This window comes from Trachypithecus francoisi, unplaced genomic scaffold (genome assembly GCF_009764315.1).
Source record: "Trachypithecus francoisi isolate TF-2019V2 unplaced genomic scaffold, Tfra_2.0 Lachesis_group3, whole genome shotgun sequence".
NCBI lineage: Eukaryota > Metazoa > Chordata > Mammalia > Primates > Cercopithecidae > Trachypithecus > Trachypithecus francoisi.
The window spans coordinates 116,872,298-116,890,229 of record NW_022681468.1 but is presented as its reverse complement, the minus strand read 5'-3'; the positions used below and the strand labels follow the sequence as shown (position 1 = coordinate 116,890,229).

General features: G+C 41.8%; 1 protein-coding gene across 4 annotated transcripts in view; it reads right to left on the bottom strand.

Annotated features, from left to right (window-relative positions):
• Positions 1 to 17,932, bottom strand: part of HEXA (hexosaminidase subunit alpha) — a 56,770-nt gene that overhangs the window by 169 nt on the left and 38,669 nt on the right. Inside the window, exons 15-16 of one of the 4 annotated variants that reach the window (XM_033189481.1) lie at positions 378 to 410; positions 63 to 257 (exon numbers count right to left, since the gene is read on the bottom strand). In XM_033189481.1, coding sequence (XP_033045372.1) covers positions 154 to 257; positions 378 to 410 — 137 coding nt within the window. In that variant the 3' untranslated portion in view covers positions 63 to 153. Of the gene's footprint in view, positions 1 to 62; positions 411 to 5,654; positions 6,377 to 17,932 lie in introns of those variants that run through there. The other 3 variants (XM_033189485.1, XM_033189486.1, XM_033189482.1) reach the window with 3 other exon arrangements.

Genomic DNA, 17,932 nt, shown 5'->3' with positions numbered 1-17,932 from the left:
GGGCTCGCCGGGGGCGGGAGGGGCGCTGGGCTCACGCGCTCCTGCTTGCCATGGCAACCGGACCCTCGAATGCCCTGTGTGTGTCGAGTGTGTGCGGGCGTGGCCGTGGATCGCGCGTGTGCGCCTTGGGCCGCGTGAGGGGAAGCAGCTTCGTCATGCGTGATGGTGTCTGCCGGAGTTGGAGCTAATCCCCACTGCACACACTGGCACACAGAGGCACACGCAAGCACACACACCTCCAAAGGCTGGAGCGTTTCCTACGGGGGTGGATGGGGATTCCTATTCTCCATTCCCACTATCAAGCCAGTCCCTCGGAGCCAATCCCAACCCGCCCCATCACACATCTCTGTCTTTGGTGTCTTTAACCACTTTCTTACCCCGAGCCTCAAACACTTCGTCTCCCTTGCAGCCTTAAAAAGAAAGAAAGAATAAAATAAAAAACCCTTAAACACTCCTTGAACACGGATTCCTCCTTAGGAGAGTGAGGGAACTTAGCCATATTTACTCATAACCCGTTATGCACCAGGTGCCAGGTTCATCCCAGTTCGGTGAGTTCAGGAGTGTTCTTTTTCCAGAAAAGGAAGCTGAGGTTCTGAGGGTCAAGCAGGTTAGGGCCAGGCCCACCCCAACATTTGTTGGGCCCAGCGCAAAAGAAGAAATGGAAATCGACATACTGTGTGTCTAAATATTTAAAAGATACAAATCAAATTACAATTTGTTAAATATGTTCCCCTCTTATTTTCACAAATACAGGTTCAGAATTACGAAATGAAAGATGCACATACAGCTACGCTTTTTATATGACTGAAAGTTGGCAAAATATCAGAGCTGATGGAATTTTATTACTCTTGCACATGTCTAGGTATTCTCTTCATGGATCAGTGATGTTTGCACAAAGTAGTAAAACAATGTTTGGACAAAGATGCATACTTCATAAATTATATATTTATTCCATAATGTATTTTTCATGCCTCTTTCAGTAAAATTGCTAATTATTTTAATAGAGATTTCCTTTTTTTTTTTTTTTGATAGGTTCTCATTCTGTCACCCAGGTTGGAGTGCAGTGGTGCGATCTAAGATCACTGCAACCTTAACCTCCTGGGTTCAAGTGATCCTCCCACCTAAGCCTCCCGAATAGCTGGGATGACAGGTGCACGCTACCATGCCTGGCTAATTTTTGTTTGTTTGTTTGTTTGTTTGTTTTGCTAGAGACGGGGGTTTCACCATTCTGCCCAGGCTTGTCTAGAACTCCTGAGCTCAAGTGATCCACTCACCTTGGTGCCCCAGAGTGCTGGGATTACAAGAGTGTGCCACTGCACCTGGCTTAATAAAGATTTTAACGTAACTTGTGTCCATCGACTATTCTAAGAAACTGTGCGAGACCAGCAGTAGCAAGTGGAATCATCAAAAAGTTCTTAAAACAATACTCAATCCAGAAGCAAATCATGATTTTTAAAGCATTTATTTTTCTGGCTGAGCGTGGTGACTGACACCTGTAATCCCAGCACTTTGGGAGGCCAAGGCGGCAGATCACTTGAGGTCAGGAGTTCGAGACCAGTCTGGCCAACATGACAATATCCTGTCTCTACGAAAAATACAAAAATTAGCCAGGCGTGGTGGCTGGATCCTGCTACTCTGGAGGCTGAGGCAGGAGAATCGATTGAACCCAGGAGGTGGAGGTTGCAATGAGCCGGGATCATGTCACTGCACTCCAGCCTGGGTGACAGAGTGAGACTCCATCTCAAAAAAAAAAAAAAAAAAAATGCTGCAGCAAATTAAGATTTTCAAAAATTATTTTTCTGGCAGGATGTGGTGGCTCACACCTGTAATCCCAGCACTTCAGGAGGCTGAGGTGGGTGGACTGCTTGATCAGGAGTTTGAGACCAGCCTGGCCAACATGGCAAAACCTCATTTTTACTAAATGAATAAATAAAATAAAATAAATTATTTTTCTCCTTTAATAGAAAGTTACTCCTTGTAATAAGTTGACCATGAAATGGGTTACTGGAACATTTCATTTTCATTCAGTCCTATGTAATTTTTTTTTTTTTTTATTTGAGACGGAGTCTTGCTGTGTCGCCCAGGCTGGAGTGCAGTGGCCTGATCTCAGCTCACTGCAAGCTCTGCCTCCCGGGTTTACGCCATTCTCCTGCCTCACCGTGTTAGCCAGGATGGTCTCGATCTCCCGACCTCGTGGTCCTCCCGTCTCGGCCTCCCAAAGTGCTGGGATTACAGGCTTGAGCCACCGCGCCCAGTCCAGCCTTGTATTTTTAGTAGAGATGCAGTTTCACCATGTTGACTAGGCTGGTCTTGACCTCCTGACCTCAAGTGATCTGCCTACCTCAGCCTCCCAAAGTGCTGGGATTACAAGTGAGAGCCACTGTGCCCGGCCCTATATGCTTGCTGATTTTGTCTAATAGTTTTATCAATTGTTGAGAGAAAGGTGTTGAAGGCTTCAATTGTAATTGTGGATTTGTGTATTTCTCCTTTCAGATCCATTATTTTTTGCCTCACATATTCTGTAGCTCTGTCATTTGGGGCATAAACATTAAAAACTGTGATGCCTTAGTGAATTGATACTTTTATTATTATGTAATGTCACTCTGTTCTTGGTAAACTTTTTGCATGGAGAGTTACTTTGATATTAATATAGCCATTTATGTTTTCTTTTGATTAATCTTTGCAAAATATACCTTTTTCTATCCTTTTACTTTTAAGCTACCTATATAGTTGTATTTAAGTGGGTTGATTTTAGACAGCATATAGTTGGGTCATTTTTTTAAAGTCCACGTTACCAATCTTTGTCTTAGTTGACATATTTAGACCATTTACATTTAATGTAATTATTGGCATTACAGGTATGAGTCTGTAATTTACATTTAATTAACATTTACATTTAATGTAATTATTGGTATGCTAGGGCTTAAGACTGTCACTTAATTTTTTGTTTTCTTTTTGTTGCCTCTGTTCTTCATTTCTCTTTGCTTTATCTTTCTTCTTGTTTTTAGAGATGGGGTCTTGCTATGTTGCCCATAATGGTCTCAAACTCCTGGCCTCAATCCTTCCACCTTAGCCTCCCAAGTAGCTATGATTACAGGCATGAGCCACTACACCTGGTTCATTTCTGTTTTGTTTTTCCTGTGCTCTTGTGAATAAAGTATTTCTTATTCTATACATACATAGCTTATCACAGTCTACTGCTATTGATATTTTGCCAGTTTGAGTGAAGTGTAGAAACCTTACCTACTATTAAGTCCCTTTATCTTTCCCCATTTATAATTATCTTAAGTACTTCCTCTATATATTTCAGAACCACTTTAGACAATGTTATCCAATCACCATTTATAAAAAACTCCAGAAGCATTAAAGTCTATGGCATTTACCCATATTTTCCTTCTTTCAGTTGTTTTTTCTTCCTTTCTGATAGTTCAAGATTCCTTCTTTTATCATTTCCTTTACATTTTAAGAACTTCCTTTAGCCATTCTTTTAGAGTAGTTATGTTGGTGACAGATTCTCTAAGTGTTCCTTCATCTGAGAATGTCTTGATCTCCCCTCCATTTCTGAAGGACACTTTTGCTGGATATTGAATTTTGGTTTGACAGTTCTTTTCTTTCATCACTTGAAAAATGTGCCACTTCTTTCTGGCCTTTGTAGTATCTGATGAGAGATCCTGTTTTTCTCTTATACATAAGATACTGTCATCTCTTTCTCAAGTCTATGTTTGTCTTTAACTTTCAGAAGTTTGATTATCATGTGTCCTGATATGGATTTCTTTGGCTTTATCCTGTTTGGGCTCACTTTGTTTCTTTAATCTGTAGCTTTAAATCTTTCGCTAAATTTGAATAGTTTTCAGCCACTATTTCTTCAAGTACTTTTTAAGCCCATCTCCCCTCTCCTCTCTCTCCATGACAGGAGTGTTAGATCTTTTGTTATAATCCCATAGGTCCCTGAGATTCTATCTATTTTCTTTTAAATCTATTTTCTCTCTGTTGTTCAGATTGGGTAAGTTCTATTGTTCTATCTTCAAGTTCACTGATGCTTTCCTCTATCATCTCTATTCTGGCATTGAATCCATTGAGTTTTTCATTTTGGTTGTATTTTTTAATTCTAAAATTTCCTTGTGGGCCAGGTTTGGTGGCTCACACCTGTAATCCCAGCACTCTGGGAGGCTGAGGCAGGCAGATCACGTGAGGTCAGGAGTTCGAGACCAGCCTGGCCAACATGGTGAAACCCTGTCTCTATTAAAAATATAAAAATTAGCTGGGTGTGGCAGCATGTCCCTGTAGTCTCAGCTACTTGGGGGACTGAGGCAGGAGAATAACTTGAACCAGGAGGTGGAGGTTGCAATGAGCCAAGATCATACCACTGCACTCCCATCTGGGCAACAGAGTGAGACTCTGTCTGAAAAAAACAAATTTCCATGTGCTCTTCATTTACATTTTCTATTTTTTTCTAAGACTTTCTATTTTTCCATTTGTTTCAAGTGTGTTTGCAATTGCTTATGATGCATTTCATGATGGCTGCTTAAAAATTCTTGACAGATAATTCTAATATGTGTGTCAACATCTCTAATAAGTGTTGATGCTTATTGATTGACTTTTCTCATTAAAGTTGAGAGTTTCTTGATTCTTAGTATAATGAGAGATTTTCAATTGATTCCTGAACATTTTGGGTATTTTATTATGAGACTCTGGATCTTATTTAAATGTTATATCTAATTTAAACATGTTTAGCAGGCCTTCTTTGACCCCCAACTAGTGAGGAAACAAGGACACTACCTTGTTATTGTGAGATAAAGGTGGAAGTTAAGGTTTCCTACTAGGTCTCTGCTGAAACCACCTCGAATGAAAGGGAAAGTGGCCTCATTACTGCTGGGCGGGAGTGAAAGCTTCCAATTAGAGACTCCTATGATGCTACTCTATCAAGAAGGGAGAAGAGTCCCATGTGGTCTCCACTGAACCCATAAGAGGCGTATCTGTTAATGCTGGGTGGGTATACAAGTCCTAGTTCCTCGTTTGACATTCTCTGATGACACCTTGATGGGATGGCAGGTGGGAGAAGGGGCCTTGTTACATCTATAGCCTAGACTAGTTGAATCAGAATTGCTGGGGTGGGACTCAGGCATCAGCATGTTTTAAAGCTCCCTCGTTGCATCCAATGTGTGTGGAAGCAAGGTTAAGAATTACTGCTCTAGGCCGGGCGCGGTGGCTCAAGCCTGTAATCCCAGCACTTTGGGAGGCCGAGACGGGTGGTTCACGAGGTCAGGAGATCAAGACCATCCTGGCTAACACGGTGAAACCCCATCTGTACTAAAAATACAAACAATTAGCCGGGCGAGGTGGCGGCGCCTGTAGTCCCAGCTACTCGGGAGGCTGAAGCAGGAGAATGGTGTGAACCCGAGAGGCGGAGCTTGCAGTGAGCTGAGATCCGGCCACCGCACTCCAGCCTGGGCGACAGAGCAAGACTCCGTATCAAAAAATAATAATAATAATAATAATTACTGCTCTAGAAGTTCCTTTAGTCAAGAGACTGTTGGTGATAAGCTCTGCTTTGCTTATCTGGAAATTCTTTATTTCGAGTCACTTCTTGAATAATAACTTAGTAAATATATAATTACAATTATTTTCTCTTACTTTCACTTTGAAGATATTATTTCACCATACTTTGGTTTCCATTTTTGCTTATGAGACATCAACTGGCAGTCAGTTTGCAGGTAGTTAGTGTTTCCCTGACTGCTCTTAAGATCTTTTGATTTCTTTTGGCAATTTTCACTTTTACAAGGATGTGTTTAATTGCTTAAAATGCCTTGTGCTTTCTAAATCTGCACATTTATGTTTTCCCTCAATTCTAGAGGATTGGCAGACATTGTTTCCTCAGTTATTTTCTTTCTCCCATGTGGTGTGATGTGCTGCCATTGTGATGTGATGGTTAGGACCTCCCTTCCCCCAACCCTTCAGTGAACAATGTGTTGTTATAGTTTAGGGGAGTGCTGTCCCCTTCAGAGTTTGCCTCAAGGTCATGCCCCTTCCCAGGGCAGTCCAAATTCAATGACTGATTAATACAGGATTATAAAGGTCTAGCTATCTCAGCCTAAATCACAACAATGCTGAAGGCCATTCTATTTGGGCTAAATTTAAAATAGTTGGATATGTAAAAATTTGAGTTTGGTGCCAATGGGCTTTTGAGCTAATGGGTCTCAGCCTGCTCTGAAGAAGTAAACAACATAGGGCCAATATACAGCGGTCATCTTTGGTTCATTTGCATAACATGGCCCCAGCACTGGCACTGAACATGTTGTCATCCCTTCAGGTGTTGGCCATTCCGGGTTTGTTCTCCCCAGGTACATGTGTGTCTATTCAACCCGTAGTTTGAAGCCTTTTTATTTCAGGAAAAAAACAAAACAAAACAAAACAAAACTGTTAGGCTGGGCACGGTGGCTCTTGCCTGTAATCCCAGCTCTTTGGGAGGCCAAGGCGGGTGGATCACTTGACGTCAGGAGTTCAAGACCAGCTTGGCCAATATGGTGAAACGCCGTCTCCACTAAAAATACAAAAATTAGCCGGGCGTGGTGGTGGGCGCCTGTAATCCCAGCTACTTGGGAGGCTGAGGTAGGAGAATTGCTTGAATTCAGGAGGCAGAGGCTGCAGTGAGCCAAGATTACGCCACTGCCCTCCAGCCTGGGTAACAGAACAAGACTACAAGACTCCCTCTCAAAAAAAAAAAAAGTATGAAAGTATAGTTTTAGTATATGTTCTGTTCTGTTGCTTTCCCTTTCCTCTTCAGGAAATCCTATCATACATATGTTAGATCTTCTGCCTATCTTGTTTTTTTATTTTTTTTATTTTTTTTATTTTTTATTTTTAAATCACTTTCTCCCAAATCCTTTTTCATCTCTTTCTTCTTTAATTTTTTTTTTTTTTTTAATCCTCCATGGCCAGGCGTAGTGGCTCACACCTGTAATCCCAACACTTCAGGAGGCCAAAGAGGGCAGATCACCTCCATTTAATCTTCTGTTTGTCCAAAGGTATTATCCATTGTCATTTTTGAATTTTTTCTAGAGTTGTGAAACTTCTAGAATAGACTTTATTTCTGAAATAACTTTTCATTTATTCTAATTCCCTCCTGCATTCTGTAACCTCACTTTTAAACATCTTATTTTTTCCAATCATCACATTTTTGAATTTTTCTAATTCTTATATTTGTTTTTCATAGTCCCTTTTCTTTTCTTACTGGTTTTCTTTTGTTTTAAGGGTAAATCTTTCTGTCATGCTTTCATTGTCAATAGGGACATTATGGTATTATTCCCTATCCTCCTCTTTTATGTATGGACTTCAATTGAGTAGTTTTAATTGCTTTTTTTTTTTTTTTTTTGAGATGGAGTTTCGCTCTTGTCACCCAGGCTGGAGTGCAGTGGCATGATCTCGGCTCACTGCAACCTCCGCCTCCCAGGTTCAAGTGATTCTCCTGCCTCAGCCCCCCAAGTAGCTGGGATTACAGGCACACGCTACTATACACCTGGCTAATTTTGTATTTTTAGTGGAGATGGGATTTTGCCATGTTGGCCAAGCTGGTCTTGAACTCCTGACCTCAGGTGATCCACCTGCCTTGGCCTCCCGAAGTGCTGGGATTACAGGGGTGAGCCACTGCGCCTGACCTAATTGCTCATTTTTAAGTGCAATGAGTTGTTCTGTTTAGAAAGAGCAATAGGAAGAATAGCCTTTTCTTTCTTTCTTTTTTTTTTTTTTTTGTGATGGAGTCTCGCTCTGTCACCCAGGCTGGAGTGCAGTGGCGCGATCTCAGCTCACTGTAACCTCCATCTCCCAGGTTCAAGAGATTCTCCTGCCTCAGCCTGTTGAGTAGCTGGGATTACAGGCGCCTGCCACCACACTCAGCTAATTTTTCTTTTTTGACCATGTTGACCAGGCTGGTCTCAAACTCCTGATCTTAAGTGATCTGCCCGCTTTGGCCTCCCAACGTGCTGGGATTTCAGGCACGAGCCACCAGGCCCAGCCAAGAATAGCTTTTCTGGCTTCAAAGGTTTAGAGTTTTCTTTACCTTTCTTAAAATAGGTGATACAAATATGATCTTTGACTCCCGAGACAGGCATCCTCTACTACTCCACCTACTTCTATCTGGACTGTCTCTCTTTTTTTTTTTCCCTTATTGTCTCTGCCAAGTTCTATTTGGATTCTACTGCCAGCAGTTTCTCCTCTATTTGGGCTTTGTCTTGGTAGGAAGAGTTGATTTGTTAGCCTCAAGATCTTATAAAGTTCAGACCACTCCAATATCTCCAGAACTTTAAAAATTAGAACAGAAATCAGTGAAATTGAAAACAGAAAATAAAGAGAAAAAAATCAACAAAATCAACAGCTGGTTCTTTGAAAAGATAATAAAATTAACAAACCCCTAGCCAGGCTAACCAAGAAAAAAATAAGACACAAATTATTAATGTCAAAAATTAGAGATGGGGCTCACTCCTGTAACCCCAGTATTTTGGGAGGCTGAGGCAGGCAATTGCTTGAGTCCAGGAGTTCAAGACCAGCCTGGGCAACATGGGGAAATCCTGTCTCTACAAAATATAAAAATTGGCTGGGCTTGGTGGCACATGTTTGTAGTGCCAGCTACTTGGGAGGCTTCAGTGGGAGGATGATCTGAGTCTGGGTTGGTCAAAGCTGCAGTGAGCCGTGATTGTGCCACTACACTCCAGCCTGGACAGAATGAGCCCCAGTCTCAAAACAACAACAACAACAACAACAACAAAATAGAGATAGGCCATCACTATTGATTCCATGAGCATCAACAAGATAATAATGGAGCCTGGGCGTAGTGGCTCATGCCTGTAATCTCAGCACTTTGGGAGGCCGAAGCAGCCAGATCACTTGAGGTCAAGCATTCGAGACCGGCCTGGCCAACATGGAAAAACCCCATCTCTACTAAAAATACAAAAATTAGTGGGGCATGGTGACGGGTGCCTATAATCCCAGCTACTTAAGAGGCTGAGGCAGGAGGAAAATCACTTGAACCTGGGAGGCAAAGGTTCAGTGAGCCAAGATCGTGACACTGCACTCCAGCCTGGGTGACAGAGGTAGTGACTCCATCTCAAAAAAAAAAAAAGGATAATAAAGGAATATTATGAACAATTCTATGCCCACAAATTTGTCACCCAGGCTAAAGTGCAGTGGTGCAATCACGGCTCACTGCAGCCTCCACCTCCTGGGCTCAAGTGATTCTCTTGCCTCAGTCTCCTGAGAAGCGAGGATTATAAGCACGTAACACCACACCTGGGTAATTTTTTAAAAATTTTTTTGTAGAGATGGGGTCTTGCTATGTAGGCCAGGGTGGCTAATTCTTATTATTTATTTTCTCTCCTTATTTGAAATTTAATTTTCTGTCTAGTTTCCAAAGGTGGAAGCTGATTATTGATTTCATATCTTTCTCCCTTTGGAATATATACATTCAATGCTACAGGTTTCTCTTGGAGCATTGCTTTTACTACATCCCACAAATTTTGATAAGTTGTATTTTTCATTTTCATTTAGTTTAAAATATTTTCAAAATTTCTCGAGTCTTTTTCTTTTCTTTTTTCTTTTTTGAGGTGGGGTCTTACTCTGTCACCCAGGCTAGAGTGCAGTGGCATGATCATCGCTGTATTAGTTAGAGTTCTCTAGAGGGCCAGGATTAATAGGACAGATGTATATATGAAAGGGAGTTTATTAAGGAGTATTGACTCACACGATCGCAAGGTGAAGTCCTACAATAGGTCGTCTGCAACCTGAGGAGCAAGGAGCCAGTCTGAGTCCCAAAACCTCAAAAGAGGGAAGCTGACAGTGCAGCCTTCAGTCTGTGGCCGATGGCCATAGAGTCCCTCGCAAACCACTTAAGTCCAAGAGTCCAAAAGCTGAAGAACTTGGAGTCCGATGTTTGAAGGCAGGAAGCATCCAGCACAGAAGAAAGATGAAGACCAGAAGACTCAGCCAGTCTGTCCTTCCACTTTCTTCTGCCTGCTTTATTCCAGCTGCACTGGCAGCTGATTAGATTGTGACCATTGGAATGAGGATGGGTCTGACTTGTTAATCTCCTTTGGCAACATCCTCACAGACATACAGAGGAACAATACTTTGCATCCTTCAATCCAATCAAGTTGACACTCGATATTAACCATCACAGTAGCTCACTGCAGCCTTGACTGCCTGGGCTCAAGTGATCCTCCCACCTCAGCTTCCTGAGTAGCTGGGACCACAAGTGTGTGCCACACCCAGCTAATTTATTATTTATTTATTTTTTAGAAATGGGGTATCACTATGTTGCCCAGGCTAGTTTTGAGTCTTTTCTTTGGCCTATGTCTTATTCAGAAGTGTATTGGTTAATAAGCTACTCCAGAGGCTGAGGCAGGAGAATCGCTTGAACCTGGGAGGCGGAGGTTGCAGTGAGCTGAGATCGCACCACTGCACTCCAGCCTGTGCGACAGCGTGAGACTTCATCTCCAAAAAAAAAAGAAAAAGAAAAATGCCCAGGCGCAGTGGCTCACGCCTGTAATCCCAGCACTTTGGGAGGCCAAGGCGGGCAGATCATAAGGTCAGGAGTTCAAGACCAGCCTGGCCAATATGGTGAAACCCTGTCTCTACTAAAAAAATACAAAAAAAAAAAAGTGTATTGGTTAATCTTTAAATATTTGTAAATATTTGGGTATTTTCAAGCTATATTTCTGTTATTGAATTCTGCTTAATTATTTTTTGTGATTTGAGGGCATACATTGTATGATTTCAAGCTCTTTAAATATGTTAAGGAGTGTTTTATGCCCAAAAATGCGGTCTATCTTGGTGAATATTCCATGTGAACTTGAAATGAATGTTTAAACCCAGTTGACTCATGTTGCTGTACACTTCAACTATGTCACTACCAGTCTTTCTCCTGGATCTGTTAACTCCTAATACAGGGCTGTCAAAGACTCCAACTGTAAGAGCAGATTTGTGTATTTCTTTTCGCAGTTCTATCAGTTTTTTTTCTCTCCTATGTGTTTTGATAGTAGGGCATACACATAAAGGATTATGTCTTCTTGAAGAACTGATCTCTTTATCATTGTGTAATAGCCCTTTTTTTTTTTTTTTTTTTTTTTTTGAGACAGGGTCTTGCTCTGTCACCAAGGCTGAAGTGCACTGTTGTTGCAATCATGGCTCACTGCAGCCTTGAACTCTCAGGTTCAAGTGATCCTCTCGCCTCACCCTTCTGAGTAGCTGGGACTACAGGCACATACCACCACGCCTGGCTAACTTTTGTATTTTTTGTAGAGATGGCATTTTACCATATTGCCCAGGCTGGTCTCAAGTGATCCTCCTGCCTCGGCCTCCTAAAGTGCAGGGGTTACAGGCATGAATCATCGCACCTGGCCCTCTTTATCCTTGATAATTTTCCTTGCTCTGAAGCTGACTCCATCTGAAACTAACACAGCTTTCTTTTTTCTTTCATAGAGATGGGGGTCTCACTATATTGCCCAGGCTAGTCTCAAACTCCTGGCCTTAAGTGATCCTCCTGCCTTGACCTTCCAAAGAGATGGGCTACCATGCTCAGCCGCCAGCCTTCTTTTGATTAATGTTAGCATGATGCATCTTTCTCCATTCCTTTACTTTTAACCCATCTGTGTCCATATTTAAAGTTGATTTCTTATAGACAACAGAAGTTGGGTCGTTTTCAAATTATTATTATTATTATTATTATTATTAGAGTCAGGGTCTCTCTGTCGCCCAGGCTGCAGTTAAGTGGCACAATCACAACTCACTGCAGCCTCGACCTCCTGGGGTCTGGTGATCTTCTTGCCTCTGCCTCTGCCTCAGCCTCTGCCTCAGCCTCCGGAGTAGCTGGGACTACAAGCACGTGCCACCACACTGGCTTTTTGTACTTTTTATAGAGATGGGGTTTTGCCATGTTGCCCAGGCTGGTCTTGAACTCCTGGGCTCAAGCAGTCTGCCCACCTCGGCCTCCCAAAGTGCTGGAATTACAGGCACAAGCCACTGTGCCTGGCCCTTTTTAAAAAGTTCATGTGTTTAGACCATTGATAAAGTTGCCCTGCTATTTCTTTCATTTCTCTTTCTTTTTTTGTCTTCTTCGGTTTTAACTGATCATTTAATATAATTCCATTTTCTCTTTTCTCTTAATATAGCAGTTATACTTTTTTGGGGGCACAGGGTCTCACTCTGTCCCTCAGGCTGGAGTACACTGGCATAATCATGGCTCACTGTAGCCTCAACCTCCCAGGCTCAATCGATTCTCCCCCTTTTGCCTCTTAAGTAGTTGGGACTACAAGTCTGCACCGCCATGCCTGGCTAATTTTTTAATTTTTTTTTTTTTTTTTTTTTTTTTTTTTTTTTTTTTTGAGACGGAGTCTCGCTCTGTCGCCCGGGCTGGAGCGCAGTGGCCGGATCTCAGCTCACTGCAAGCTCCGCCTCCCGGGTTCACGCCATTCTCCTGCCTCAGCCTCCCGAGTAGCTGGGACTACAGGCGCCCACCACCTCGCCCGGCTAGTTTTTTGTATTTTTTAGTAGAGACGGGGTTTCACCGTGTTAGCCAGGATGGTCTCGATCTCGTGACCTCGTGATCCACTCGTCTCGGCCTCCCAAAGTGCTCGGATTACAGGCTTGAGCCACCGCGCCCGGTCATTTTTTTTTTTAGTAGAGACAGGGTCTCACTATGTTGCCCTGGTTGCTCTCAAACTCCTGGATTCAAGTGATTCTCCTGTCTTGGCTTCCCAAAGTGCTGGGATTACAGGTGTGAGTCACTGCACTCAAGCCTTCTTAAAAAAATTTTTAGTTGCTGCCCTAAATTTCACAATATACATTTATAAGTAATCCAAGTCCTCTTTTCTTTTGTTTTCTTTCTCTCTTCCATTCTTCTCTTTCATTCTTCTTTCTTACTTTTCTTCTCTCTCTCTCTCTCATCCCTCTCTCTCTCTTTCTTTCTTTCGAGACAGGGTTTTTCTCTGTCACCCAGGCTAAAGTGCACTGGTGCAATCATAGCTCACTGCAGCCTTACCTCCCAGGCTCAAACAATCCTCCTGCCTCAGCCTTCTGAGTAGCTGGGCTAATTTTTATTTTCTGTAGAGAATACAGGTCTTGCTATGTTGCCCAGGCTGGTCTTGAACTCTTGGCCTCAAGCAATCCTCCCCATCTTGTTCTTCCAAAGCATTGAGATTACCAATTCCTCTCTCCCGTTCTTTTTTTTTTTTTTCTTTTTTTCTTTTTTTGACAAGGTCACCCAGGCTGGAGTGCAATGGTGTGATCTCGGCTCACTGCAACCTCTGCCTCCTGGGTTCAAGTGATTCTCCTGCCTCAGCCTCCCGAGTAGTTGGGATTACAGGCGCATGCCACCATGCCCAGCTAATTTTTGTATTTTTAGTAGAGATGGGGTTTCACCATGTTGGCCAGGCTGGTTGCAAACTCCTGACCTTGTGATCCGCCCACCTCAGCCTCCCAAAGTGCTGGGATTATAGGCATAAGCCACTGTGCCTAGCCTCATTCTTTATAACATTGCTGTCATGTATTTCATGTATTCGTAAGGTAATCACTGAATACATTGCTGGTATTATTATTTCGAACAAACTGCTATTTGTTAGATCACTTCAGATTAAGAAAAATAAAATGTTTTATCTTCATTTACTCTTTCTCTAATGCTCCTCCTTTCTTCCTATAGCTCCAAGTTTTTTCATATAGCCCCTAGATCATTTTCTCTCTCTTTAAATAACTTCTTTAATTTTCTTGCAAGGCAGATCTACTGGTGATAAATTTTCTCAAGTCCTCTTTGTCTGAGAAAATCTATTTCTTCTTCACTTCTGATGGATAATTTTGCCAGAAACAGAATTCTAGGCTGCTGGGTTTATCCTCCCCTTTTTTTCTTTCTTATATATTTCACTTCACTCTCTTCTTGCTTGCATGTTTTCTGAAGAGAAGGCCAATGTAATCCTTATCCTTGTTCCCCTATAGGCAGGGGTTATTTTTCTCTGACTCCTTTCAATATTTTGTCTTTGATTTTCTGCAGTTTTGAATATAATAATGTATAGATGTAGATTATTACTTGGCATTTATCCTGCTTGGTGCTATCTGAGACTCTTGGATCTGTGGTTTGTTGCCTGTCATTAATTTTGTAAAATTCTTGATTGTTATTACTCCCTTAATATTCTCTTCATGTGCCTGGTTATTTCTGATTATATGATAGGCATTGTGTTTGAAAAATATTTTTAGAAATAATTGGAGGTCTAGGGGTACATTTTCCTTCTACAGAATGGATATACATTTGTTTCTGGAAGGCATCTAGGGGCTCTAGCAATCTGAGATAATCAAACTAATTTTAGTGATTGAGATGATTCAAATCTAAGCAGTTTCTGCAATGAATGGTCTGTTTTCAGTTTATCTTGTAGAGTTTGGTCTTTTGAGGTCTCAACCCAAAAAGTGGAGAGTTTTCCAGGGTCCTTTTTGTAGGCCCTGGATTAAAACTTTATTTTTCATTTTATTTACTTATTTTTTCCTACCTCCTGGAATCAAAAGGAATGGGCTACAACTTTTAATCCCCAACCCTGTGAGGTTGTCAAAAGTGCTTCAGAGCATTTTATCAGCCTTATTTGGAATTGGCAGTTGCACCCAGAAGAGACATGCCCCCAAATGCTAGGTTTACTGTTCAGGGTTTTAGTCTTTCTTACATCTCATCCAAGTAATGTTTCATAATATTTTACCATTCCAATGCCTTCAAGCTTTTCTCATTGTCTCCAGTGGTAAGATTGTTCCAAATTATCTAGTCTACCACTATGAGAAAGTAGCCTTCATATATATGTATGTGTGTGTGTGTGTGTGTGTGTGTGTGTATATATATTTTTCTTTTTTTCTTTTTTTTTGAGACAGAGTCTAGCTCTGTTGCCTAGGCTAGAGTGCAGTGGTGCAATCTCAGCTCACTGCAAGCTCTACCTCCTGGGTTCATGCCATTCTCCTGCCTCAGCCTCCTGAGTAGCTGGGACTACAGGCACCCACCACCATGCCTGGCTAATTCTTGTATTTTTAGTAGAGACAGGGTTTCACCTTGTTAGCCAGGATGGTCTCGATCTCCTGACCTCGTGATCCACCTGCCTTGGCCTCCCAAAGTGCTGGGATTACAGGCGTGAGCCACTGTGTCCGGCCTATACTTTTTATTTTATTTTCTGAGACAGAGTCTCACTCTGTTGCCCAGGCTGGAGTGCAGTGGTGCATCTTGGCTCACTGCAACCTCCGCCTCCCAAGTTCAAGTGATTCTCTTGCCTCAGCCTCCTGAGTAGCTGGGATTATAGGCGTGCACCACCATGCCCACCTAATTTTTGTATATTTAGTAGAGCTGGGGTTTTACTATGTTGGCCAGGCTGGTCTCAAACTCCTGACCTCAGGTGATCCACCCACCTTGGCCTCCCAAAGTTCTGGGTTTACAGGCGTGAGCCACTGCACCCGGCCAGCCTTAATTTTTGAAATGATTTTTATCTTTTTCTTGTATATATATCTGTAGTATTTTTACTCATATTTGAATAAATGTAAGAAAATTTGAATAAAGTGAATTTTCCTGAACCAGTGATTAGCATTAAATTCAGGTAGTTTGGAGTCTTTAGGCTCTTTCTTCTTGTTTCACTAGTTTGTGCCTTTTTGTTTTTAAATGCACCTTGTTGCTCTTTATGGTTTTTACAGAAGTTGGAAGATTAAAAACCAGGTTTCTACCACGTTCCTACAAGAATCTGAAGTCTCCCAATTTGTTACATAACCTCTGCACTTTCAGGTTTCTGTATATGGATAAGCCTCTTTTTGGATTCCGCATTCTGTTTTATGGGGCTTTTTGTCTATTTCTGCACCAATACCAACTGTTTTGATAATTACACTTTCATAATGACTTATTTTTATTTTTTAATTTTTAAGAGATAGGGTCTCACTCTGTTGGCCAGGCTCCAGTGCAATGCTCCAATCATAGATCACTGCAGTCCTGAACTCAGGCTGTAGTGATCCTACTGCCCTGGCCTCCCAGAGTGCTGGAAATACAGGCATGAGTCTGTGACTTCATATAAGGGTAGGTGAAGATACACCTGAGTGTAAATGAGATCACTCAAAGTGTATACTGGCTGGATACCAACTCTATTCCATATTGTACATTCTTCTCTCATTATTATTGTTATTATTTTGAGACAGTCTTGCTCTGTCTCCCAAGCCAGAGTGCAATGGTACAATCTCGACTCACTGCAACCTCCGCCTCCCGGGTTCAAGCAATTCTCCTGCCTCAGCCTCCTGAGTAGCTGGGATCACAGGCATGTACCACCATGACTGGCTAATTTTTGTATTTTTAGTAGAGAAAGGGTTTCGCCATGTTGGCCAGGTTGGTCTCGAACTCCTGGCCTCAAGTGATCCACCTGCCTCGGCCTTCTAAAGTGCTGGGATTACAGGCGTGAGCCACTGCGCCCAGCTTATTTTTCTCTTCTTAAAAATTGACTTTTTCATTATTCTTAGGTATTCTTGCACTTACTTTAAAAGCAGCTTCAAGTTTCCCCTACTCCAAAAAAGATTTGCACTTACTTTAAAATCAGCTTCAAGTTCCAAAATAAAAAGAAAATTGCATTTTAATAGGAACCACATTGAACCCGCAGATAAATTTAAAATCCTTATGAATATTGAGTCTTCTCTTTCATGAACATGTTTACATCTCTATCTTCTGTGTCTTTCCAAAATTTAGTAATTTTCTCCGCAAAATCCTTATGTCTTTTAATAGATTTATCCCTAGGGTCATATAATTATGTACTTCTGTTGATGTTTATCTAGGCTGACATAAGTCAGAATTTTGAATGTGTATGTGGAGATGTATAACATGACACAATGTTATATCTTTTTTTGCATAATCCAGTTTGAGCTATTTCCTTGTAACTAATATAGGTAGAGTGTCAGAAAATCATTATTGAGTGATCAAAGGCATCATCTTGAAGAGGAAGACTGGCGTATACTTCTGAGTGAATTGGACAATGGGGCAAAGCAGGAAACACATAAACTGACTTGCAGTTTAAAAAGATGACTGGAAGAACTGAGGCAGATGCATTCATTAGGATCCTAAATAAAGATGGTGGCAGTGTAGATAGAGACGAATACATGAATCTAAGAGTTATTTATATAGAGTAGGGATGTTGTGGTGACAATTATGATAGGAAGTAAGGAGTTAAAGATGATTCCCAGACTTTGGCTCTAATGACCAGCAGAATAGTCGTACAGGAGGAATAGAGTGGGGAGCTATGAAGAGATGAATTCTGCCTGGGACATGAGCTTTAAGTATGTAATGGGCATTCAGATGATATGAAGATGTCAGCTTGGAACCCAGAGGAAAGACACACACATATATTATGTATATGTCTGTCTATCTATCTATCTATCTATCTATCTATCTATCTAATCTGTCTGTCTACCTACCTACCTGCCTACCTACCTACCTATGGCTGTCCAGGTGTAAGACTGTACACTAAGACTGTCTAACTGTAAATGAGATAACTAAGAAGAAAGCATAAGAGGAAAGGCCAGGGGCAGTGGCTCACGCCTGTAATCCCAGCACTTTGGGAGGCTGAGGTGTGCTGATCACCTGAGTTCAGGAGTTCGAGACCAGCCTGGCCAATGTGGCGAAACCCTATCTCTACAAAAACACAAAAAAATTAGCCTAGTGTGGTGGTGCACACCTGTAGTTCCAGCTACTTGGGAGGCTGAGTCAGGAGAATCGCTTGAGCCTGGGAGGCGGAGGTTGTAGTGAGCTGAAATTGCACCACTGTACTCCGGCCTGGGCAATAGAGCGAGACAGTGAGACTGTCTCAAAGAAGAAAAAAAAACAAATAGGAGACAAAACCTTGGTTATGGGCTGGGAGTTTACTGAAGGAGTCAGTGATAGACATTGAGAAACTCAGGAAAGAAT